The sequence below is a fragment of the Colobus angolensis genome, unplaced genomic scaffold (assembly GCF_000951035.1).
Source record: "Colobus angolensis palliatus isolate OR3802 unplaced genomic scaffold, Cang.pa_1.0 Scaffold64, whole genome shotgun sequence".
NCBI lineage: Eukaryota > Metazoa > Chordata > Mammalia > Primates > Cercopithecidae > Colobus > Colobus angolensis.
Genome location: NW_012120043.1, coordinates 29,889 through 55,435, shown reverse-complemented (window position 1 = coordinate 55,435; position 25,547 = coordinate 29,889). Strand labels below are relative to the sequence as shown.

At 57.1% G+C, this 25,547-nt stretch overlaps 1 protein-coding gene across 1 annotated transcript in view; it reads left to right on the top strand.

Moving 5' to 3' along the window:
* MIER2 (mesoderm induction early response 1, family member 2) overlaps positions 1-15,819 on the top strand; it is a 28,949-nt gene extending 13,130 nt beyond the window's left edge. The window contains exons 7-14 of the mRNA XM_011964083.1: positions 552-621; positions 10,327-10,478; positions 10,869-10,950; positions 11,030-11,124; positions 12,585-12,709; positions 12,844-12,932; positions 13,877-14,294; positions 14,687-15,819. Coding sequence (XP_011819473.1) covers positions 552-621; positions 10,327-10,478; positions 10,869-10,950; positions 11,030-11,124; positions 12,585-12,709; positions 12,844-12,932; positions 13,877-14,294; positions 14,687-14,708 — 1,053 coding nt within the window. The 3' untranslated portion in view covers positions 14,709-15,819. The remainder of the gene's footprint in view (positions 1-551; positions 622-10,326; positions 10,479-10,868; positions 10,951-11,029; positions 11,125-12,584; positions 12,710-12,843; positions 12,933-13,876; positions 14,295-14,686) is intronic.
* Positions 15,820-25,547: the final 9,728 nt, after the last annotated feature.

The following is a 25,547-nucleotide window of genomic DNA, read 5'->3' as shown; positions in this document are numbered from 1 at the left end:
TGGCATCCCGGCCGTGGCTCTGCCGTGTCCCCAGCCTGGCATCCCGGCCGTGGCTCTGCCGTGTCCCCAGCCTGGCATCCCGGCCGTGGCTCTGCTGTCTCCCCAGCCTGGCATCCCGGCTGTGGCTCTGCCGTGTCCCTAGCCTGCCGTCCCAGCCACAGTAACCGAAGCTGGGTCCTGCTGAGCCCTTTCCCTGGGTTTGTGCCTCTTCTCAGAGGATGTGCTGCTCAACCCCAGGGTGGGCTGGGACCGGCCACAGGTGCTTTGGACTGGAGCCTGGGTCCCTGCTGCTGAGCCAGAGTGATTGTCCTCTGACATCCTGTCTGGGTCTCTGCCAGGCCGGGCGTCAGGACACAGCCCCCTCAAATACCCAGGCCTCTGCCTCCCACCCTCAGACCCCAGAACTGGGCATCAGCCGGTAGACTGCACAGATGGGTCTGGGGTCTGGGCAGCGGCCCCTCCACCTAAACCCGCCACAGCACGCTGCAGCCAGCCTACCGCCCGGCTTGCATGCTCCTCAGTGTCCTGATTCCCAGGCCCTTGCTTTGCAGGAGATCATGGTGGGACCTCAGTTTCAAGCTGACCTCAGCAACCTGCACTTGAACCGGCACTGTGAGAAGAGTAAGTAGGGCCTGGGGAGAGGAGGCGAAACCCACTTCTGCCGGGGGGTGGCCTGGCTGGACGTCGGATCCTCGAACAGTCTTGTCAGGTCCCCGCCCCGCATCGCTCACTGGGGCAGCTGAGCCTGTGACTGGAGGAGGTGGGAGGCTCTCTTGGCTGCAGTGGGCCTGTCGCTGCCTGCCCCTGCCCAGCTCGGTCCCTCCCTCAGAGTCTGCTTCCGTCACGCTGCACCGCCAGACCCTCAGCAGCCCATCCTGCCCCTGAGCCAGCCCTGCCCCGCCCTTGACTCCAGCCGTCTCCCCCCAGCCAGGGCTGCTGCGTTTGATGGCTCTGTGCCAGGTTAGACAGTTCTCCAGAGAGACCTACCGGGTGTTGCGGTGCACCCTGCCCTCTCCGCCCCTCTTCAGGGCGCTCCCTTTCCGGGTGTTGCGGTGCACGCTGCCCTCTCCGCCCCTCTTCAGGGCGCTCCCTTTCCGGGTGTTGCGGTGCACCCTGCCCTCTCCGCCCCTCTTCAGGGCGCTCCCTTTCCGGGTGTTGATCTTTGTCTCTTTCCCACTAGAGTTCAGAACCGAGCCGCTCTTGCCCCTTCAAGGCACGGGTCACGTGCCCATTGACTTGGATCTCGTTTGTCTTGCCCTGGAGCCCTCGCAGGCCCTGGGCCAGTGCTCCTAGCTCAGGAACCTTCTCCAAGGTGATTCAGTGGTTGAGACTGGCGGTGGGAAGGGATAGGCAGGTGCAGCAGGAGTGCCGAGTCCAGGGAGACAGGGGCCCTCCGTGAAGAGAAGCCAGAACTTCGTCCCGTGGGATGCCGGCGGGCCCCTCCCACTCGGTATAACGCCTGTGTCATCCGAGTTGTCTGCGTGGTTGTGTCGTGTGTGTTGCCTCCTGGTCCTCGGTTTGGGCGCCGTGGCTGTGTGTGTCGTGTGTGTGGCATCGTGGTGCTGGGTTTGGATGCCACATTTACCCACGCTTTCCGCCGTGGGCTGCGGTTGCCGTTGATTCAGTTGTGGGCTGTGGACGCCCTGGTGTGCGTCGTCAGTGGACAGAGGCACTCGGTACTTGATGGACAGCGGGGAGTTCCGTGGTGGGTGTGTGCTTAGGGTCACGCTTGAGTTTCTCACTGGCAATTCGTGGGAGTCGCTCCACATTCTCGGTGTTTGCCACCGAGGGTGACTTTGCCTGAGTTTCAGCCCTCGTGGTGGATACGGACTCTTGTTCCATTGTGGCTTTAATTGGCATTTCCCGCCGGTGTCCTGGCCGTTTGGATATTCTCTCTTTCTGTGCTCAAAGCTTTCCCCCATTTTGGTGTCTTTCTCTTTCGGATTTGCAGTCGTTCACATGTTCTGGAGGCCGGTCTTGGGGCCGCTGCTCCCGTGTTCTCCGGCTTGGGGCTTGCCCACTGACTCTCAGTGATGTCTTTAATTTTAATATCGTCCAACTTACCAGTCTTTATTTGAATAGTAATGTGTTTGTGTTCTATTTAAGGAGTGTTTGCTTACCCTCAGGCTCTTGACAATATTCTTCCATGCTTCCTTCTAGAAGATTTATTGTTTTTCCTTTCACATTTAAAGCTGTAATCCAACTTAGTTTAAATTTTGGTGCATGGTGGCCGGGCGGGTGGCTCACACGTGTAATTCCAGCACTTTGGGAGGCCAAGGCGGGAGGATTACTTGAGGTCAGGACAACGTGGTGAAACCCCGTCTCTACTGAAAATACAAAAATTAGCCGGGCGTGGTGGCGGGCGCCTGTAATCCCATTGGGAGACTGAGGTAGGAGAATTTCTTGAACCGCGAGGCAGTGGTTACAGTGAACTGAGATTGCACCCCTACACTCCAGCCTGGGCCAGAGAGCGAGACTGTCTCAAAAAAAACAAAAAGTAAATAAATTTTGGCTGCGGCATGAGGTGGTGTGAAGCATGGGTTAGGGTTAGGTATTTTTTTCCACGTGGATGTGCAGTTGCTCTAGCACCGTATATTGAAAAGACCATGGCTGGGCACGGAGCCTCATGCCTGTAATCCCAGCACTTTCGGAGGCTGAGGCGTGTGGATCACCTGAGGTCAGGAGTTTGAAACCAGCCTGGCCAACATGGCACAACCTTGTCTCTACTAAAAATACAAAAATTAGCCAGGAGCGGTGACGCACACCTGTAATCCCAGCTACTTGGGAAGCTGAGGCAGGAGAATCGCTTGAACCTGGGAGGCGGAGGTTGTGGTGAACTGAGATCACACCACTGAACTCCAGCTTGAGTGACAGAGCAAGACTCCGTCTCAAAAATAAAAACAACCAAAGTCCCTTCTCCCCCTCACTGAGTTGCAGTGACGCGTTTGTGATAAATCAGGTGCCTGTAAGGTGTTTCTTGTCTCACCCCGAGTCATCGCCATCGTCTCGGTTATTACAGGTTACAAGGAAGTCCGAGGTGGTGCAGGTCTCCCAACTTTGTAAGTTTTCATTGCATATCTATGTCAGTTACTTATTTATTTATTTTTTTGAGGCAGAGTTTCGTTCTTGTTGCCCCCGCTGGAATGCAATGGTGCGATCTGAGCTCACTGCAACCTCCGTCTCCCCGGTTTAAGCGATTCTTCTGCCTCAGTCTCCTGAGTAGCTGGTATTACAGGCGTGCACCATCACACTCGTCTAATTTTGTATTTTTAGTAGAGACGGGGTTTCTCCATGTTGTGCAGGCTGACCTCAGGTGATCCTCCTGCCTCGGCCTCCCAAAGTGCTGGGATTACAGGCATGAGCCACCGCGCCCGGCCTTTTTTTTTTTTTTTTTGAGGTGGAGTCTTGCTCTGTTGCCCAGGCTGGAGTGCAGTGGTGCAATCTCAGCTCACTGCAACCTCTGTCTGCCTCCTGGGCTCAAGCAGTTCTCCTGCCTCAGCCTCCCGAGTAACTGGAATTACAGGTGCCAACCACCATGCCTGGCTAATTTTTGTATTTTTAGCAGAGATGGGGTTTCACCATGTTAGCCAAGCTGGTTTCAAACTCCCAGCCTCAGGTGACGCACCCGCCTTGGCCTCCCAAAGTGCTGGGATTACAGGCGTGAGCCACCGTGCCTGGCCCATACATTGATTTTCAAACGTTAAATTAACTGCGCGGTGGAATAAACGCGCTACCTGGCCATGAAGTGTTCTCTCGTGTTTGTGTATCACGTGCACTCAGTCCTCATTATTTGTCGATTCTGTACTGCGGAATTGCCAACTTGCTAAAATGTATTTGAAACCTCAAAACTCGCAACACCTTTATGGTCAGGTGCCGGCAGATGTGTGTAGAGTGGCAGCGAAGGTGAGTTACCTGAGTGCATTTCCAGCCGAGGTGGGACGAGATGCTGCTCTGTCTTGTCTCTCAGCTCTTTTACCGTGAGCAAGCACCTTTCCTGCCGTGTGCTTCATGCCATTTTCCACATCATTGTGCTTTCTGTGGGCGAATTTACGGTTTAACATGGCGCCTAAATGTGGTGCCGACATTCTGTCTGGTGTTCCTAAGTGGAAGAAGGCTATGATGTGCCTTTCAGAGAAAATTTCGAGGAACTCCACTCAGGCGTGAGCTCTGGTCCTGCTGGCCGCAAATTCAGCGTGAGTGAATCCGTCAGGTAGATTCAGTGAGACGGTGGTCCCCATCCTTGTTTGGCATCAGGGACTGGTTTCGTGGAAGACAGTTTTTCCACGGATGGTGGAGCAGGGGGCGTGGTTTCAGGAGGAAGCCATTCCAGTTCAGATCACGAGGCATTAGATTCTCATAAGGAGTGTGCAGCCTGCATCCCTGGCGTGTGCAGTTCTCAGTGGGATTTGCGCTCCTGTGAGGATCTAATGCCACCACTGATCGGACAGGAGGTGGAGGTCAGGCAGTGATGCTGGCTCGCCCGCCGCTCACCTCCCGCTCTCCCGCCGCTCACCTGCTTGCCTGCTGCTCGCCTCCTGCTGTGCAGCCAGTTCCTAACAGGCTGTGGACCAGTAGTGGTCTGTGGTCTGGGGGTTGGGAACCCCTGCAATAACACAGTTTTTAAAATTTAAATGTTATTTATGTATCTTTTTTTAATTTAAATTTTATTTATCTGTTTTTTAAATTTAGTTAATTTATTTATCTATTTATTTTTTAGACAGAGTCTTGCTCTGTCGCCCAGGCTGGAGTGCCCTGGTGAGATCTTGGCTCACTGCAGCCTCTGTTCCCAGGCTCCAGTGATTCTCGTGCTACAGTCTCCTGAGTAGCTGGGGCGACAGATTTGCGCCACCACACACCAGACAAGTTTGTGTGTGTGTGTATTTTGTAGAGACCAGGTTTCATCTTGTTGCCCAGGCTGGTCTCAAACTCCTGGCCCCAAGTGATTTGTCTGCCTCGGCCCCCTGGAGTGCTGGGGTTACTCTCATGAGCCACTGTACCCACCCTGACTAGGCACCTTCCAGTGGACGTCGGAAACAAGTTTATGTATTGAATTTCCCCTGGGGCAGTGATTACATGCTCGCCGTGAGCACCTGGATTAACGGAAATCAGCACATAGGTATTGAATGCCTTCCTTCCTCAGTGTGATGTGCTCACATGTATGATTTTTGCATGTATGTTCATGGAGGTACTGGCCTGTCCTTTTATTTTTATCTGTCCGTGTCTGGTTTTGGTACCAGAGTTATGCCGCTTTCATGAATGTGTTTGGAAGTGTGCCTTTTTCCTAACCTCTGGAAGAATTATTCTTTAAGATGTAAGAGGCTGGGAGTGGTGGCCCACGCCTGTAATCCCAGCACTTTGGGAGGCTGAGGCGGGTGGATTACGAGGTCAGGAGTTCGAGAACAGCCTGATCAACATGGTGAAACCCCGTCTCTACTAAAAATACAAAAATTAGCTGAACATGTAAAAATTTTGTAAACATACAAAAATTAGTGAGCACCTGTAATCCCAGCTACTCAGGAGGCTGAGGCAGGAGAATCACTTGAACCCGGGAGGTGGAGGTTGCAGTGAGCCGAGATCACGCCATTGCACTCCAGCCTGGGCGACAGAGCGAGATTCCATCTCAGAAAAAAACAAAAACAAAAAAAGAGTTTTATCAATTGTATTACTCTTTACAAAGAACTAACTTTAGCCTTGTTCATGTCTCTCTATTGCTGGATTTCTGGTTTTTACTTTTTTTGTGTGACAGGGTCTCACTCTGTTGCCCAGGCTGGAGTGCAGTGGTGCAATTTTGACTCACAGGAAACTCCGTCTCCCGGATTCAAGCGATTCTCCCGCCACAGCCTCCTGAGTAGCTGGGATTACAGGTGCTCACTAATTTTTGTATGTTTACAAAATTTTTACATGTTCAGCTAATTTTTGTATTTTTAGTGGAGATGGGGTTTCACTATGTTGGCCAGCCTGACCTCAGGTGATCTGCCCGCCTCGGCCCCCCAAAGTGCTGGGTTTACAGGCGTGAGCCACTGCGCCCGGCTCTGTTACTGATTTTTAATTGAATTGCACTGTGGTCAGAAAACATGCTCTGTGATTTCAGTTCTTTGAAATCGATTACACCTTGCTTTGTGACCAGTATTTGATCTGCCTTGGAAAATGCTTTACGTGTCTGGAAGGAACGTGCGTTGTGCAGTTGTTGGGTGCAGTTTTCCGCGTATTTCCCATGGATCCGTTGGGTAATTGTTGTTCACATCATCTGTATTCTCACTTAGTTTTTTTGGCTGCTTGTTCTATTTATGGAAAGATGGTTAGTGACCTCTGATGGTGGATCGTCTTGTTTCCCCTTTTTAATTCTGTCCATTTTTACTTCACTTTGCAGCTTTGTTTTTAGGTGCGTACACACATTAAGATTGCTTTGTCTTAGTGTTGAATTGTGTCTTTTACGACTGTGACATGTCTCTGTAGTGATACTTCTTACCGAAAATAAGTGCTTTATCTGCCCTCAGTGTGACCACGGCAGCTTTTTGTTGGTTTAGTGTTTGCGTGGTATTTTCCCATTCGTTTTACCATTCTAGATTCCTATATTTGACGTGTATTTTCTGTAAATGGCACATGTTTAGATCTTGTTTTTTGAGGCGGAGTCTCTGGAGTGCAGTGGCGTAATCTCCACTCACCGCAGCCTCCACCTCCCTGATTCAAGCAGTTCTTCCACCTCAGCCTCCCAGGTAGCTGCAGTTACAGGCGCCCGCCACCATGCCCAGCTAATTTTTGTATTTTTAGTAGAGATGGCGTTTCACCGTGTTGGCCAGGCTGGTCTCAATCTCTAGACCTCAAGTGACCTGCCCACCTCGGCCTCCCAATGTGCTGGGATTACAGGCGTCAGGCATTGCACCTGGCCTGTTCTTTGTTTTTTAATTTTTTTATATCTTCTTTTGGATTAAATAGCTTTATTTTGTCCTCCTGTTTCAGCTTATAAGTTTTAGTTTTAGTGCTTATCCTAGAGGTTACAATATGAATTATTGACTTATCACAGTCTACTTTTTTTTTGAGGTGGAGTCCTGCTCTGTCGCCCAGCTGGAGTGCAGTGGTGTGATCTCGACTCACTGCAGCCTCCGCCTCCTGGGCTCAAGCGATTCTCCTGCCTCAGCCTCCCAAGCATCTGGGACTACAGGCACATGCCACTATCCCCAGCTAATTTTTGTATTTTTAGTAGAGATGAGGTTTCACCGTGTTGGCCATGCTGATCTTGAACTCCTGACCTCCAGTGACCTCGGCCTCCCAAAGTGCTGACATAACAGGCATGAGCCACCACACTGGGCCTCACAGCTTTAAATAAGTACTTTCCATTTCCTCTACAATGCACGAAACAGTTTAACTCAGTTTACCTGTCCCCCGACTTTTGTGCTATTATTAATTCTACATATCGGTCGGGCGCGGTGGCTCACGCCTGTAATCCCAACACTTTGGGAGGCTGAGGTGGGCAGACTGCTTGAGGTCAGGAGTTTGAGACCATCCTGGCCAACATGGTGAAACCCTGTCTCTACTAAAAATACAAAAATTAGCCGGTCGTGGTGACGGCGCCTGTAGTCCCAGCTACTCAGGAGGCTGAGGCAGGAGAATGGTGTGAACCCGGGAGGCGGAGCTTGCAGTGAGCTGAGATCGCACCACTGCACTCCAGCCTGGGCAACAGAGTGAGACTCCATCTCAGAAAAAAAAAAAAAAAATCTACATATCACAAGATTATAACATTGTTGTTTTAAACAGTGAACATTCTTTGTATTTATCTACGTATTTCCTCCACCTTCCATTTGGGATCGTTTCCTTCAGCCCAAAGAACTTCCTTTGTAATAGCCCTTGTGCTTTCTTTCCGCATTTTTTTGTCTGAAAAGTGGATTTTTGCTTTCGTTCTTTAATCACGGGCCTATTTTTCTAGGTTTGCAGGGTTTTCTTCTTTCAACACTTGAGCAGTTTCATTCCATTGCTTTTTGGCTTCGTCGTTTCTGGTGAGAAGTCAGAGGATGGTCTTCCTGTTTCCATTGAAATCATCGTGCCCTTTTTCTCTCCTAAGATTTGTTTCCTTTCCCTTCCTTTTATTGTATTTTTTTTTTACCAGTTTGACTCTGATGTGCCTCTGCACACATCTTTGTGTGTGCTTGTGTTTATCCTGAGTTTCCTGGCTCTGTGGGTTGGCATCAGTCATCAGTTTTGAAGACTTGTTGCCTATTATCTCTTCAGATTTTGTGCTGCCTCATTCTTTCCTTTTTCTGCGACTCATTTACACGTATCTCAGAGGTTGCTTAACTGTCTTATTCTAAGCTGTGTTCTTTCTTTTTAGACTTGCGTTTCGGGCTTCTAAACATTGGTTTCCTTTTGATTCCACTGATTCTGCTTTGTGCTGTGTTCAGGCTGCTGGTGAAAAAGCGGTTCACTGGTTCCATTCGGGTATTGTATTTTCCAGTCCTGGAAGGTCCTTGAGATTCTTTTCTATCAATTTCAAGTCTCTGCTGAGACCCTCCGGCTTTTTGTCCATTTCCTTAACGTATCAGTCCTAGTTAGATGGAAGTCTGTCTGCTGACTGTTAACACCGGCTGTGTGTAGACCTGTGTTGTTGTCTCATGTTTTCTTGTTTTGTTTGTTTGAGATGGAGTCTTGCTCTTGTTGCCCAGGCTGGAGTGCAGTGGCACGATCTTGGCTCACTGTAACCTCCGCCTCCCAGGTTCAAGCAGTTCTCCCGCCTCAGCCTCCTGAGTAACTGATTTACAGGCGCCCACCACCACGCCCGGCTCATTTTTGTATTTTTAGTAGAGATGGGGTTTCGTCATGTTGGCCAGGCTGGTCTCGAACTCCTGACCTCAGGTGATCGCCCGCCTCAGCCTCCCAGAGTGCTGGTATTACAGGCGTGAGCCACCGTGCCCAGCCTTGTTTTCTTGTTTTATTCTGAGACAGGTTCTTGCTCTGTTGCCGAGGCTGGAGTGCAGTGGCGCAATCAGGTGTTGCCTGTGGAGACGGAGAAGGGTGGCTGTGGTGTCTGCCCGTTGTCCTCATGGGGGCTGTGGGGACCAGCAGAGACCCCCAATTGGTGGGGCCCAGCAGCAACCTGGAGCTAGTGTCCGCGTCAGCTCCGGGCCGTGGAGACTCTCCTGTGCGGAGCTGTTTTCCCCAGTGCGTTTTTCACTTTTCTTCCTGTGTGCTGATTTTGTCTGGTTTTTTTTTTTTGAGACGGAGTCTGGCTCTGTCGCCCAGGCTGGAGTGCAGTGGCCGGATCTCAGCTCACTGCAAGCTCCGCCTCCCGGGTTTACGCCATTCTCCTGCCTCAGCCTCCGGAGTAGCTGGGACTACAGGCGCCCGCCACCTCGCCCGGCTAGTTTTTTGTATTTTTAGTAGAGACGAGGTTTCACTGTGTTAGCCAGGATGGTCTCGATCTCCTGACCTCGTGATCCGCCCGTCTCGGCCTCCCAAAGTGCTGGGATTACAGGCTTGAGCCACCGCGCCTGGCCCCTTTTCTGTTTCTTATTTGTTGGTTTGCTTTGCTTGGGTTCCTGTGCCTCTTTCCTGGATAATCGAGCGGTGCTGGCACTTGAGCCTTGCCAGACCTGGCCCTGAGCTCTCCCTGCTTTGTCCCCAGTCACGTCCCTCCCCGCGGCGGGAGGCCGCGTCCCTGCCTTTGCTGAAAGCCAGTTGCCTCTGAGGTTGTGGACTTTTCCTCCCTCTGTGGGCACATCTGCCACCGGCGCCAGCTCCTGGGGCAGGACGTTGCCCCAGCGGTGATGCAGCTTTTGGCCATGGCTCTTCAGGTCCCCGGGTTAGAGCGCAGCAGCGTCTGTGGGGGCCGCCGCCTGTCCGTGGGACCCAAGTCTCAGCGGCCTTTATCCAGCGTCGGGTCTCCCGGCGGCTCCCTCAGGCCTCTGCGTTTCAGTGGCTGTTGTAGCCGTGCAGCCTGAAGCCAGCGTCACCTCCCCGGGCTCGCCGCTCCCAGCCCCGTCTGCAGAGTCCTGCTCCGGGTTCCCCTGCCCGGTCTGGGCGCCCACAGCTTCCTCTGAGCCCTTGGCTGGATCGGGCGCCCCCGCTGGCCGCCCACGGCTCCCCGCACGCGCTCGTGGGACCCAGGCCTGCGTCCGGTGCCCAGAGCCTGCCCTGGACCCGCTGGGTGGTGGGATCGCGCACAGCGGCACCGAGCCCAGGAGGAGCACAGCGATGGCGGCCCGGGGCTTGGGAAAGGGAGGGCCGGGACAGCGCCTCTTCCCTGTCACAGGGGCTGAGCTGGCGGCTCCGCGTGTCCGTGTGTGGGTGCAGATTGGGTTCCTGCAACGTGACCTTTGCCCTCTGCTTGTGCAGTCTACGAGAACGAAGACCAGCTGCTCTGGGACCCCAGCGTCCTCCCGGAGAGGGAGGTGGAGGAGTTCCTGTACAGGGCGGTGAAGCGGCGTTGGCAGGAGATGGCCGGGCCTCAGCTCCCGGAGGGAGAAGCCGTGAAAGACAGTGAGCAGGTGGGGGCCGCCGTGCCGGGAACAGAGGGGCTGAGGGCTGCAGCGGCGTGGGCCAGAGCTCACACCCCAGTGCCTCCAGGGGCCAGGCAGGGCAGAAGGGAGGGCAGGGGTCAGGTGTGCGGAGGCCTGGGCACTGGAACGGCTGCTCAGGTTGGGAGGGGACCAATTAAAACCACGTATCAGGGAGGAGGTGTGGACGCCTCCGGGTATCTCTGCGGGGGCTGTAGACACCCCGATGTCACTCCCTGGATAGAGGTGTAGGTGGCCCCGACAGTGCTCAGGAGGGTGGTGTGGACGGCCCTCGAGGCCACTGCCTGGATGGTACAGACAGTTCTTGCTGTCGGCTCCTGGGCTGCGCTCATGGGAGGAACCACCACATCCTCTCCCCAGGCGCTGTACGAGTTGGTGAAATGCAACTTCAATGTAGAGGAGGCCCTGCGAAGGCTGCGGTTCAACGTGAAGGTGATCCGAGGTGAGCAGCGGCCTGGCCCTTCTTCCGTGGCGGCCCCACCCTGGGCGCTGCTGACCAGTCTCCCCGGCCGTTTTTGCAGATGGGCTCTGTGCTTGGAGTGAAGAGGAGTGCAGGAACTTTGAGCACGGCTTCCGTGTGCACGGAAAGAACTTTCACCTGATCCAGGCCAACAAGGTGCGGACTTTGCGGCCCTCCTCCTGCCAGGCTCCACCAGGGGCTTCTTGATCTGGGGAGGGGCTCCGGGTCAGCAGGCACACAGCACACGGCCGACGGGAGGCCTCGTGTCCCATGTCCCGTGCCCGCCTCCTCGCCGCACGCCCATTGCTGTCTTCTGTAGTTTCCCCTGTCCCCGCAAGAACAAGGCTCTGGTTTTGGGAAAGAATGTGCCAAAAGCTGAACTCAGTAGTTTCTGCCTCGCGTTCCACCCCGGGGCCCTGGGCACCTCATCTTCATGTCTGTGTCCTGTGAGCAGAGCCGGCCGTCTCAGTGTCCAGCACGGACCCCACAGCAGAACCCCTGACACCTGGGGACCAGGGGTCTCCTCTTCCCTCCTCCAGGGGCCCAGGTCCTTCTGCCGCCTGGACAAACCCTCACGGCAGGCAGGTGCTGCCGAGTGCCGGGGCCTTCTGCCCCCCTTAGACCTTCCCCACATCCTCTGGGTCTCTGCATGTCGGCAGCAGTGCCCTCTGCCCTGTGGCTTCTTGAGCGATAACTCGCAAGCCAGCCTCTTGGCAGTCAGACATCTGTGGCTGAAAACCCTGCCATGGCTCTGAGCAGTGGCTTCTCCGCCTCTGTCCACACCCCAGTTGGGCACTGAGCCCCTTCAGGGCCCGTGGGCTGTGGCCTTCTCGCTGCTGAGCCTTGCTTCTGCCTTGTGTCCTGGGGCCGTGCTCCATGTGGGACCGATCTCTTCCACTGAAGGGCCGGAGTGAGGAGGTGCCTGCCCGGGGCTGGTGGTGTGGCCCAGGACGTTGCTCGAGTGCACGGTGCCGTGCACAGGAACCGTGGACTGTTCTTGTCAGACCCCAGCACCACGTGGTGTTTTGATTGGAGACAGCTAGGGGAGGTGTGGCCGGAGTGTGGTGCCCCCGGGCTACACTCGGAGCCCGTCAGTTTCTGGAGCTCCGGGCGTGTTTCTGGAGCTCTGGGCGCTGTGGGCTTGTGCCTCTTCCTCCCGGGGCGGGGGCTCTGTCCAGGAGTCTGTGGACCCGGGGGTGTCACTGCCACTGCCACCCCGGGCCTGTGAGCAGCAGGCAGATGAGGTGGACGTGACCGGCCTGGGGCTCATGGTCTGGGATAGGGTGGGCGAGCAGTAGACAGGGCCTGGAGGGTCCGTTTGTGTGGCTGATGCTACAGAAGGGAAAGGGGGGTCTCAAGCCAGGAGCTGGGGGGTTCTGAGGGGGCTTGAAACAGGAGGCAGTGCCACGGTGCTCCAAGCCCCCATTCCCTGTGGTGGGCATAGCCTGTGGGCCTGAGTGGGGTCATGGGTCAGGGCGTCTTGCGTTATGTGAGAGTGGTGGGTGCTGTGCCCCTTCTCTGCTGTCCCGGAGTCCCAGGAGTCGTCCTGGGATGGTGGGGCAGGGGCGGGGGCTGAGCAGCCGGAGACAGAGATGGCGCCTGACCCCTCCCCACAGGTGCGCACACGGTCCGTGGGTGAGTGTGTTGAGTACTACTACCTGTGGAAGAAGTCGGAGCGCTACGACTACTTCGCCCAGCAGACACGGCTGGGCCGGAGGAAGTACGTCCCGTCCGGAACCACGTGCGTGCAGCGCTCCCCGGCAGTAACGACGGGCGGCCACTCCGCCGGGGGTGGGCACGTGGGCGCCTGGGCAGCACGTCGTGGGTGGGGCCTCCATCCTCTCTGCTGCCCCTCATGGCACCCTCTCTCCACAGGGACGCAGACCAGGACCTGGATGGCAGCGACCCCGATGGCCCTGGCCGTCCGCGCCCGGAGCAGGACACCCTGACTGGGACGCGCACAGGTGAGGCGTGGGGAGTGTCTCCTGCCCTGGGGCGGCCGTGGGTCTGAGCCTGAGAGTGAGGCCAGGGGGAGCCTCTCCTCGCTGGTGCCCTGTGCTAGGCCAGCTGTCACCAGGAGTGGGCGTCTGGGTGGTGGAGGGCCAGCCAGGCGATGTGGATGCCACTCTGCGCACCTCGCTGGGAGAAGGGAGGGCGGGGATTGCGCTGACCCTCTGGGCTTGCTGGAGAGGTGCCTGTGGCCCCACCCCTGGGGCGCCCCGCATGCTGAGGTTGGGGTACATACCAGGCCTTAGTCTCCTGGGTGGGCCTGCCTGCCCCAGGGTGGGGACTTAGCCCCAGCCACCAGGACGCTCAGGAGGGGCAGGCCGTCCGGAGCCGTCGCCAGCATCTTGCACCTGAGGCCATGACGGACACCAGGGCCTCGGGTGGGGTTTTCCCGCGGTGTCTGATGCCATCACGGGAGGGTCCTTTGCTTCTGGCTCTGCGTTGAGATGGTTGAGGCTGGGAGAGTCGCCCCGTTTCCAGCATCTGGTGGTTTCCGTGGTTGGGTTGCTCACGGGTGTCCACCTCCGCAGCTTCCTGGACCTGTGGGGAGGCCCTGAGCACTGCGTGTGGGAACAGAACTTGCCCAGACCCTGTGTTGACCCTCGCAGTGCCCAGGCCTTGCTTACACCCTTGTCTCTTGTACTCTGCTCTGGTTTTAAGGATATGGGCTGTGACCCACTCAGTTGGTTTTATGACCTTCTAAAGCTGGGGTCTTTAACCTTGGGGGCTCACAGATTTCCGAGTAACTGGTTTCTTCTGTATTTGTGCAGAGGCTTTTTTGGGGAGGGATCCACAGGCTTTGCTGGACCCAGCAGGGTTGGCAGGAGCTGGCACGGGAGTGGCATGGCTGCAGCCTGGTGCCTGTGGGCGGCCCCACCCTCTGTTGCATTCTCTCTCACAGACCCGCTGAGTGTGGACGGCACGGCCGGTGGTCTCGGTGAGCCTGGAGTGGCCTCTGATGGCCTCCCGTCCTCGGAGCCAGGGCCCTGTTCCTTCCAGCAGCTGGACGAGCCCCCGGCTGGACCCCTGTCCCGTCAGCCTCCAGCCCTGGCCGACCCGGCCTCGTACCCGCCAGCTGTCATCGCTGCGGAGGCAGACGCCAGTCCGAGGCTGGCTGTGGACTTCGCCCTGCCCGAGGAGCTGCCTCTCCTCTCCAGCCGTGTGGACCTGAGTGGGGACCCGGAGGGGACTGTGGCCCCTGCACAGGTGGCTTTGTCGGTCACCGAGTTTGGACTCATCGGCATTGGGGACGTGAACCCCTTCCTGGCTGCCCACCCCACATGCCCGGCCCCCGGGCTACACTCGGAGCCCCTGTCACAGTGAGTGCCACCCCATGCCCAGAGCTTCCCCAGCACTCGAGTGTGGTCCCCCCAGCCCTCAGGCTGCGCTGAGGAGAGAGGGAGGCATTCGCCCCAAGGACAGTGCGGCGCCACGAGCCGCTCTCGGCGTTTCTTTAGGGTTGTTCTTGACTTGTGTGTATTTTCTGACTGGAGAATACATTTGTGTGGTCCACATTCTCCACAAATGGGGGCAGGTGCCAGGCTCTCCCACCCCTGCTCCAGCCACCAGCCCCCCGCGAGCACCCGGGCCCTGCTGCCGTATTTTGTCGGGGAGGTGGGGCTGGGAGTCTCGAGTCCAGCGCTCAGCACTGGGCTGTGCAGGCACGTGGGGCCGCGCTGACGCTGCGTCTCTCTCGGGCTCTTCCCTGCAGCTGCAACGTGATGACCTGCTGACTCCTGGCCGCGGGCGGCGTATGCGGCCCAGACTGGACTTAGCACTGCCGCTGGGCCCGCCTCTGTCAGTCTTCCTGACCCCTTCCCCCGCCCCGGGCCTTGGGGTGGCACCTCCTCTGCTTCTGAACACGTCAGGACTGGTGTGAGGTGGCTGGGCCGTGCGCCCTTGCGCCGTCCATGCAGACTGGACCCAGAGCCACACACAACGCCGTCAGCGCCCGGCACTGCCACCCGGGTCCAGGCTGCTGCCTGCACGTGGGATCCGTCAGGCAGCCGTGGACAGAAAAGACCCGGCCTTTGGGACGCAGGGCAGAGCCGGCCACCTAGTCCCTTCCAGCCAGCAGAGGCGAGGGAAGGTGTCACTGCCCCGGCGGGGAGACGGGCGGGACGCCCCGCCCTGCACCAGCAGCCTCCGCCGGGGCACCCTCCGCTCCCTGCTTGGCTCTGTCTCTCCACACCTGGCAGGGCCGTGGGCTGCCCCAGCCCTGGGGGTCGTGGGCAGCTGCTACTCAGTGCCAACCCCGTGGGGCACAGAGCCATATACCTCGCTGTCCGGCCCCCACCCCGGCCCTCCCCTTCCCACCCCATTGTCTCCACTTCAGGAAAAGCCGCACTTTACACCCCCACCTGCCTCTTCCCCTCCATCCCTGCTGCCCGATCCTGAGCGGTTGGGGTGGGGGCCCCTCAGCAACCCCAGGCGTGGGTTTGAGGAGACAGGTGACTTACACCCCCTTTGCTGTCCTCCCCGGGTACCAAGGCAGGGAGCCTCGAGAGGAGCTGGCCCTGCCGGCCGTGCAGGGGCCACACTCCAGCCTGTTTCCCCAGCCCTGCAGGCCTTCCTTCTGTGGGAAGCTTCCCAGCAAGATGGCTTGGAGTCCTGGCCCCTCTTCCCCGGCCCTTGTCCGTTTCTGTTTCTGTTTACACGTTGGAGTGGGGTCCTCCGTGGGCCGCGGCGCGCCCTGCCCCGGGCGTCGTCCAGCCTCTTGTGCTCGAGCCCCTTTCCGAGTTGGACTCGACCATCCCTCACCCCACCAAGGACCACACTGTGAAGTGATAACTGCCTTGAACCCCCCCTTGCTGTTTTATTTATTAAACTTGATTTGAAGCCCGGGGTGCCTTGTGGTGGGTTGGGTGGGGGCTGGGGGCGCCCGGGGTGCCTTGTGGTGGGTTGGGTGGGGGCTGGGGGCGGCAGGTGTCCCTGTCATCTCACTTGGAGGCCTGCATGTCTGTTGGAGGATCCGGGATAAGTCGTGAGCAACAGAGGCGAGGGGTGCAGTGGGGGCATCACGCGGTGGGCCACATGTTGTCCACGTCAGTGAGGGAACTGTGGCCATGATGACGGGATGTGAGGAGCGCCCACGTCTGGGTAGAGGTGGTCGGCGCTGCCTCCTAGAAGTGACAGTTAAGCTGGAACCCGAAGGAGAATGGGCCTGCTTTGCTGGAAGTTTGCAGAGTCCTGGCAGGCGTGACAGCCGATGCAGAGGGCAGAGGCCTGGGTCTACAGGAGAAGCTGAGGGCACAGAGGGCCGGGGCTGGGCGGGGTGGGGACAGTAGGTCACGAGGCTGAGATTTGTTCTTGGTGTGGAAGCCGCTTGAGGTCTGCGTTGTGTTTTTTTTTTCTTTTTTCTTTTTTTTTTTCAGACGGAGTCTCACACTCGCCAGGCTGGAGTGCAGTGGTGCCATCTGGGTTCACTGCAACCTCCGCCTCCCGGGTTCAAGCGATGCTCCTGCCTCAGCCGCCCGAGTGGCTGGGACTACAGGCGCCCGCCACCACGCCCGGCTACTTGTTGTATTTTTTGTGGAGACCGGGTTTCCCCATGTTGGCCAGGATGGTCTCGATCTCCTGACCTCGTGATCCGCCCGCCTCGGCCTCCCAAAGTGCTGGGATGACAGGCGTGGGCCACCGCGCCCGGCCAAGGTCTGCATTGTTAATAGCGCCCTGCGGGGGCCGTGCAGGCTGGCTGGGTTGCATGTTGTCCACATCAATGAGGAAAATGTGGGCATGCGTGGTGATGGGATGCGAGGAGGGCCGTCCCCCAGCTGGGAGGTGACTGGCTTGGCCTGAGGGACTGTAGGTGAGGGAAGATGGACCAGGAACACTTGCACGATGGGCGTGGGAGAGTCGGGGGGTCTTGCTAGTGAGCCAGTGCCAGGAGCTGTGAGAACCAGGGCCAGCCCCCGGGCAGCCTGGGCGTTTGGGGACGTGTGGAGCAGTTTTCGTGGGAGCGCCGCAGCCTGCTGACGTTTTCTTCAGACGTGCAAGGCGTTCTGTCTTCCGGCTTGCCCTGCCTCCAGCAGGAAATCTTCCGTCTTCCCGGTTTTCTCCTCCAGCTGCCTTGAAGACTTCTCACTACCACTGGATTTGAGCCGTTGGATGAGGACGTGCTTTGGTGTCCTGAGCGGTCTGACGAGGACACGTTTCATGTACACGTACAGCGTGTAACAGCCTCTGAGACTGGCCGCTTTCATATTCATCGAAGGCTTCGCCGCGTGTTTTCGTTTCTGTGTAGCGCGGAGTGAAACTGCATGCTGGGCGCGGGCTGCGGCTCGGTTACCTGCATACCGTTACTGAAGGACGTCTTGGTACGTCCGTGCCTTGGCAGTTACGCATCGAGCTGCCCTTGCGCAGGTTTTTGTTTTGGCACCACTTTTCAGCCCATTTGGGTGAATAAAGAAGCCCGACTGCCGGACCGTGTGATAAGAGCATGTTTAGTGAGAGCCTGCCCAGCTGTCCTCCTGTGGCCCAGCCGTGTCACACCCACCAGCAACGAGTGAGAGCTCCCGAGGCCCACGTCCTCGCCCGTGTTCAGTGGTGTCAGGAGCTTCCGTTCGGCCGTCCGCATCGGTGTGTCGCGGGATCTTGTTTTCCGTAGCCTCTGAAGATGTGTGTAGTTCTGTACCTTCCTGGTGCTCGTAAGTTCTTCATTCCCACTCCGTGTTGGCCAAGAGGGATAATTGTCTCTGAGTCTGAAGTGCCGTATTTAACTTGTGTTGTCTTGTCGATTCTCTGCGGTGACATTCGCTTAGGCTTAGCTCTTACATGGATCCAAAGGCCCTAATTCCTCCTCCCTTTCTGAAGTGCGTTTTTACGGGATATAGAATTCTGAGTGGACTGTGTTTTTCTTTGGGCATGTTGTCCTCTTCATGCCTGCTTTCTATTGCTTCTGATGAGGAATTTTCTCATTCTTCTGTTTTCCTTCATATGAAATCTCTTACCTCTGACTATATAAATGGTTTTCTTTTATTTATTTTTATTTTTCATTTTGTTTTGAGACGGAGTCTCGCTCTGTCACCCGGGCTGGAGTGCAGTGGCCGGATCTCAGCTCACTGCAAGCTCCGCCTCCCGGGTTCCCGCCATTCTCCTGCCTCAGCCTCCCAAAGCGCTGGTCTTACAGGTATGAGCCACCATGCCCAGCCTACCATCCCTTTTGAGAACTAGTTTTCATTTTGTTTTGAGACGGAGTTTCACTCGTCACCCGGGCTGGAGTGCAGTGGCCGGATCTCAGCTCACTGCAAGCTCCGCCTCCCGGGTTCCCGCCATTCTCCTGCCTCAGCCTCCCGAGTAGCTGGGACTACAGGCGCCCGCCACCACGCCCGGCTAGTTTTTTGTATTTTTAGTAGAGACGGGGTTTCACAGTGTTAGCCAGGATGGTCTCGATCTCCTGACCTCGTGATCCGCCCGTCTCGGCCTCCCAAAGTGCTGGGATTACAGGCTTGAGCCACCGCGCCCGGCCTGGTTTTCTTTTCTTTTTGGACTTTGGCCGTTTGTGAGGTACCTGGGTCTGGTTTTCTAAACTGAGCTACTTCGACCTGAGGGTGGGCGCATTTTAACAGACTTTGAAGTCTTGATTGTTATTTCTGCAAATACTTGTTGTTTTTCTTTCTTAGAGTTCCATCTCTGGAAGAGTATTTCTCAAATTTTTTCTGATGTCCCACTCTCTGTCTTTTGGGTCTCTGGTACACGTGCCACATCCTGGGTGTTGTCCCACAGGTCTCTCCAGTCACTGGTGTCACGGCCATGGTGACCCACAGGTCCCTCCAGTCATGTGTCACGGCCATGGTGACCCACAGGTCTCTCCAGTCATGTGTCACGGCCGTGGGTGTCCCACAGGTCCCTCCAGTCACTGGTGTCACGGCCATGGTGACCCACAGGTCCCTCCAGTCATGTGTCACGGCCATGGTGACCCACAGCTCCAGTCATGTGTCACGGCCGTGGGTGTCCCACAGGTCCCTCCAGTCACTGGTGTCACGGCCATGGTGACCCACAGGTCCCTCCAGTCATGTGTCACGGCCGTGGGTGTCCCACAGGTCTCTCCAGTCATGTGGCCACAAATGTTGTCTAGCAGGTCTCTCCAGTCGTGTGTTACTGCCCTGGGTTTTGTCCCACAGGCCTCTCCAGTCACTCAGGTTACAACCCTGGGCGTTGCCTCACAGCAATCTCTTTGTACTATTTTTGTCTTTCTCTGCGCTTCTGTTTGAATAATTTCTTTTTTTATTTTTTATTCTTTGGAGATGGAGTCTTTGTTGCCCAGGCTGGAGTGCAGTGGCATGATGTAGGTTCACTGCAACCTCCGCCTCCTGGGTTCAAGCGATTCTCCTGCCTCCTGGGTTCATGCGAGTCTCCTGCTTCAGCCTTCCCAGTAGCTGGGATTACAGGTGTGTGCCACCACGCCCGGCTAATTTTTGTTGTATTTTTAGTAGACACGGGGTTTCACCATGTTGCCAGTCTGGTCTCGAACTCCTGACCTCGTGATCTGCCCACCTTGGCCACTACAGTGCTGGGATGACAGGCGTGAGCCAGTGCTGGCCTCTGAATAATTTCTGTTGACATGTCCCTGTCTTTGACATTACTAGTCCTCTTCTGTGATATTCCAGATTGCTGAAATTGTTAATTCCCACATTGTATATTTTAATAGTTGTTCTTAGGTATTTTTAATGTTTCTGCTGAAATTCTCCATTTTCACTTTCCCCCGTCTTTTCTTCTGCAATCTGCAACCTTTTCATAATGGTTACTTGAAATCATTGTCATTCTGTTCCTTCGCTTTTTTTTTTTTTTTTTAAAATGGGGTCTCTCTGTCGCCCAGGCTGGAGTGCGTGGTGTGATCTCGGCTCACTGCAACCTCCGCCTCCCGGGTTCACGTGATCCTCCTGCCTCAGCCTCCCGAGTAGCTGGGATTACAGGCGCCCACCACCAATTTTTGTGTTTTTAGTAGAGACGGGGTTTCACCATGTTGGCCAGGCTGATCTCAAACTCTTGACCTCAGGTGATCCACCTGCCTCAACCCCTGCAAAGTGCTGGGATTACAGGTGTGAGCCACTGAGCCCAGCCCTTTTTTTTTGAGACGGAGTCTTGCTCTGTTGCCCAGGTTGGAATGCAGTGGCGTGATCTCGGTTCACTGCAACCCCTGTCTCCTGAGTTTGAGCCATTCTCCTGCCTCAGCCTCTGGAGTGGCTGGAACTACAGGCGCCTGCCACCACGCCCGGCTAATCTTTGTATTCTTAGTAGAGATGGGCTTTCACCATGTTGGCCAGGGTGGTCTCAAACTCTTGACCTTGTGATCCACCCACCTTGGCCTCCCAAAGCACTGGGATGACAGGCGTGAGCCACTGCGCCTGACCCAGAAGTTACACCCTTAAGACCCAGTCCAGGGATGCCAGGGCCTTCAGAAGCAGGAACCAGGAGTCATCATCCACATTATGATCTTTTGGTGCTTCTATTTCTCTGCTGCCCAAACTGACCTTGTTCTCAGGGGCAGTACCCTTTGTGGTGACTGAGATGGCACCAGAAGCTCCAGGCACACAACCCTGCATCTGTGATTCCTGTGGGAAGCCTGTGTCTTGCCCAACAGTTCCAATAAAACTGGGTAAAATTTGTTCCTGGGTGTCACGCCCATAACTGAACCAGGACCTGCCGAGCAGAAAGGGTGTCCTGGTTGGCCAGGCCTGGGTCCCTTGTTCCCCTTTGGTAGCAGGACAGGCTCCATGGAGGAACAGTAAGAGGGAGGAGGACGTGGGCAGGCTGGGCGCAGACACCCAGAGGCACGAGCCGCCCATTTGTGTGGGGTGAGCACAAAGGTCAGGAGGGCAGTGCAGGAACAACTTCCCTCTTAGGCCACGGGATCTGAAACTGGGGAGGCAGTGGGGAGCCGTAGTGTTTTTTTAGCTGAAGTAGCGTCGGGAGATTCGATGTGATTGGAATGGCTGAGATAGGGTGGAGCTGGGAGAGACCATGGGATGCTGTGCGTTGGCTAACAATGTTCTTCCTTGTCCGTGGGGTCTTGCGTTTCTGAGGGTGCGCTAGATGTGGGTAAGGCAGTAAGGAGCAGAGGGGAGGCCGGGCGCGGTGGCTCAAGCCTGTAATCCCAGCACTTCGGGAGGCCGAGACGGGCGGATCACGAGGTCAGGCGATCGAGACCATCCTGGCTAACACGGTGAAACCCCGTCTCTATTAAAAAAAATACAAAAAGCTAGCCGGGGGAGGTGTCGGGCGCCTGTAGTCCCAGCTACTCGGGAGGCTGAGGCAGGAGAATGGTGTGAACCCGGGAGGCGGAGCTTGCAGTGAGCTGAGATCCGGCCACTGCACTCCAGCCTGGGCGACAGAGCGAGACTCCATCTCAATAAAAAAAAAAAAAAAAAGTTATTTGTGTTAGTTTATTTAATGCTTTCGTTTTACAGTGAAGTGAAGGTCTTTGGTGACCTCCTGCCTGCTAACCAAGTAGGGACATCTGGTCTGGACAGAGTCCGCGGCCTTAGCCAGGGGCCTGCCTGGAGATCGGCCCTCCTGAGACAATTTCTGTGGCGTGGAGGTGGCGGAGTCGGAGAGTTGCTCAGAGCGGATGGCCGCAGAGTGGCACTGTCTGGGCCCCTGCTGACGGGACCCGGCTGTCTCTCTCTCCGTGGTGGTCCTTGTTTCCTCGGTTTGTAGCTGCTGAGTGGGATGGCCAGAGAAAATGCAGGATGCCCGGTTAGCGTCGAATTACAGATCAACGAGTGTGTGAGCGTGTCCCATGCATGCAGGATTTGGGGCACATGCTGAAGACCGGTTTGTCGCTCTTCTGGGATTCAGATGTAACTGGGTGTCCTGTTGGTTACGCAGAGACCAGGACTCAGCTGGGGGTCCCTGGCGTTGATTGGCTCCGTTCCTGGGCTGTTCTCGGGGATGCTGAGACCCTGGCGTGGAGCGCCGCCGCCGCGTGTCCAGCAGAGGGCGCCCGTGTCCCCCGAAGGCGGCGCGGAGCCCGGCCCCGGCCCCTGGTCCTGTGGCTTGAGGTCGGGGAGGGAGGGGTGGTGGTCGCTGCAGGGCAAATGTTTCCACTCACCCGGAGCCACGACCCACGGCCTGTGCAGGGAGAGTCGGAAACACGGCCCCTGGTGAGCGCTTGGGAAGTGAACCGTCCCCGCCCTGGTGGGCTGTCTCCAGCCACATGGAGAGAGACAGGACGGTGGTGGCCTCGCCAGAGGCGTTACGCGTTCCCTGGAGCCCCTGCAGCACCACCAGGCTTGTTCTTCCTTGAGTCGGAACCAGGTCCTTGGGGTCTGTGGGTGCTCAGCAGCTCTGCAGACGAGTTGAGGTCTTCCAGGTGACTCTCCTTGCCTTCACCGGCTCCTGGTTTGGGGGGCAAGGATAGAAGCTACTGTGCATCAGAAGGGTTGTGAATGGGGATGTAATCGAGTGTTTCACAGCGTGGCCCCTGCCATCTCCGCCCCTCGTTTTGTACAAGCAGCAGGCGGAAACCGACCCTCCCTTCGAGAACACACTGTTGCTTGTGTGTCTCTCCTTGCTGTGACCCAGTGAGAGCTCCCTGCAGTTGTCATGTCCCTGGTTGACCTCAGGCTCCGGGCACTGAAGTCTTTCAGCATCCCAGCACGCACAGCCTGCGCACCCACTGTGTGGCAGCTCCCACTTTCCTGGAGCTTGGGGGAGACAGGGACAGTGAACAAACGTACAGACTGAGATGGTGGGAGGGGCTGTGCAGTCCGGGTTGTCTGCACGAGGGGCTCTGGCAGGGCGGCTGCATCCTGGGTGGTCTGCACGGGGGGCGGTGGGGGGGGGGCGGCTCTGGCAGGGCGGCTGCGTCTCTGCGTCTCGCGTTGTCTGCACGAGGAGCTCTGGCAGCTGCATCCAGGACTACTGCTGTGTCGTTTTCTCTGCTGTGACCCGGTGAAGACCCTCACAGAGCACAGCAGACTCGCGGTGCTGAAACTCGGAGGGTTACCCTGTCCCTGACTGGAAGGTGACACTAAATTAAGAGGCGCTCCAGGGATTGCAGAGTCTGAGTGGGATTCTGAATTCATGGGTTCTGGATTCTGAATTCGAAGGCAGCAGTTTCCAACGCTTTTAAATCTTGACCCCAGGAAGAAGGACCTTTTACATCTTAACCCGGCAGACACAGGATACCTACTGGCACTGTATTTTGTTCGATTCACCCTCAAATGACGTTTCCTAGTGTTTGGGGCCCCGGGTCAAGCATTTCAGAAACTGTTTAATCTTCTCTACAATCCCAGGTGATAGCTCCTGTCTCGCCCCCTTTATGCAGACAGACAGAGGGATACCTTAGTTGTCTTTCCACACCATCCACCCCCTCAGCCTTTGCTGCCCACTGCCTGCACGTCAAACCCACTGACGGGCACCTGTTCGACTCCAAGAGCCCTGGGCCAGAAACCAGGGAGGCAACTCCTGTTCTGACCTTGGGCAAGTAATTCACCTCTCAAGTCCCAGAGAAGCACAGAAAGCAACGGCAGGTGTAGTGGCTGGCTGCACTTAGGTGGCACCTACTGTGTGCCAGGCCCCCTTCTGCCCACTTCACAGGTTATCTCAGTCTCCACAGAGTCCATTTGGAAACAGCCTGGAGCTATCCAGGTTGCAATGAGGCACCAAGGTGGCAGAGCCAGTGCTGGGCAAGAGGTGGGAGCTGCAGCTGCTGAACCCGTGAGCTTGCTTGCCTGGGGGTGGCGACCTGGCCCCCAGGGGTGGTCTTGTCTCTAGGGGACCCAGCTTGGGGCCTTGTACCACCACCCGCTTCCAGCTCTGCCATCTGCAGGTGAAGGAGAAAGCCACTGAGGCCTGGCCTCCAGGTCAGGCTCTGTCCCTGCTGGGAGCTGCACTGGCCTCAGGTTCTTCCTGTAAGGGAGGACTGGGCAGCTGGGGGCAGCAGCAGATCCAGCTCTGAAAGCTCTGACAAGAAGTTCCTTGAAGTGTGGTGGACCGCAGTCAGCATATGTAGGAGACGACCCCAATCCTGACCCTAATGCTAATTCTTGCTTCCCCCACCAGATTTTAATCCTTATCCTGCCCAGGGATTTTAAGGGCTGACCCAAATCCCGACCCAAGGGGAAGGATGGAAGGGGGAACAGCCTCCAGCCTCACCTCCGCCCTCTATCCTCCCAGGTCGACCCCACCCCTCTCCCGGATCTCTTCCTCCTCCTGGCTTGGCCCAATCCCACAGCCCCCACTGTCTTCCCCCCTCCCACTTCGGCAAGCCCCTCCACATGACCTCTCACTGCTCCCCAGCACACAGTAGGTGCTCAGTAAAGAACCCTGCCTTTCCTTGACTCCAGTAGACGTTGCACCCTCTCCATCTTCGCAGAAAAGGTGGGTGGGCTGTCAAGACTACACTGACAGCAGTGGTCATTTGCAGACAGGCTAAAGTGTGGGGGAAGCGCAGTAGTGATGCTGAAGCCTACGTTTATGTAGCATTTAGGCCGGGCATGGTAACCCTCACGACGCTAATTCCGACAGGAGCTAGAGCCCCTGCCTCACCGTGAGTGCAGCAGGGGAACCTGAAGCCGCCTGCCACAGGCCAGCTTGCACCGTCTTCCCATCCAGCACCACACTGGGTGCCTTTGCTGTCTCCCAAGAGCCCCTTACCCATGGAATTCCCTCACGACGCCCCCTGCCCCACCTGCAGGTGTCTGACCATCCAGGACCCAGGAAGCAGGGTCGAGGAGCTCCCAGTTGAAGTCCATTGCTGAGATGCACCCTGTTTTGGTGTTGCTGGGGCAGGGGGCTGATGGTGGTGCTGAGCAGGTTTTAGAGGAGGTTCAGGGTGGCGGCGGATCCTGGGGCCCAGCAGCCTTGTTTCTGATCCCAGCCCTGCCACTTCCCAGTATGTGACCATGAGTGGCAGAGGTCAAGGCTGGACTCCGGAAACGTGGGTCTGACACTCCTGAGGCCTCCCGGGTGGTCCCCGCCGAAAGGACCCAGTGTGGGCCCCTTGGGCCTCGGTTTCCCTGGCTTGGGTGCCCTCAATTCCCAGGCACCGTCAGCTCAGGGCTCCCCAGGACCCGGTGGGGGCTCAGGGCTCCCCAGGACCCGGTGGGGGCACAGACCCCGGCGCCATTTCATGGGGTCCCTGCTCCTGGCGCCCCGAGCTCTTCTGTGAAACGGGAGGGCAAGTGCGCCACCAGGAACGGGGCCTGGGCTCCGGGTGCGCCGGGGACCCCCACACCGTCGCAAGGTGGGTCCCGAGGAACTCGAGCTCCTAACGGGCCAGGACAGGATTCTGAGTGTGAGGAGAAAAGAAACTCCTCTGATTAAGCAACGTCGCCCCTTCAACGTGAAGGTGCTTCCTGCTGTCGGAGGGTTCGAGGTGCACAGCGCGGCTGCCACTTCCTGAGGAGGAAAGTGGGGGGACCCGTCCTGCGCCCCTGCCGGTCCCGCCGCTCGCTCCGCGTCTTCCTTCTCCACGTCCCCCGGGGCTCCGAGGCCCGACCCGCGGGAACCTCCAGCTCTGACGACCTCACACCCGGGTCAGGGCCGGGGCTCCAGGCGGACGCACGAGGGCCCAGTGGCGCCTGCACGCTCTCCCCACCTGCTCCTTTCGGCGCCGCGGGCCGGCG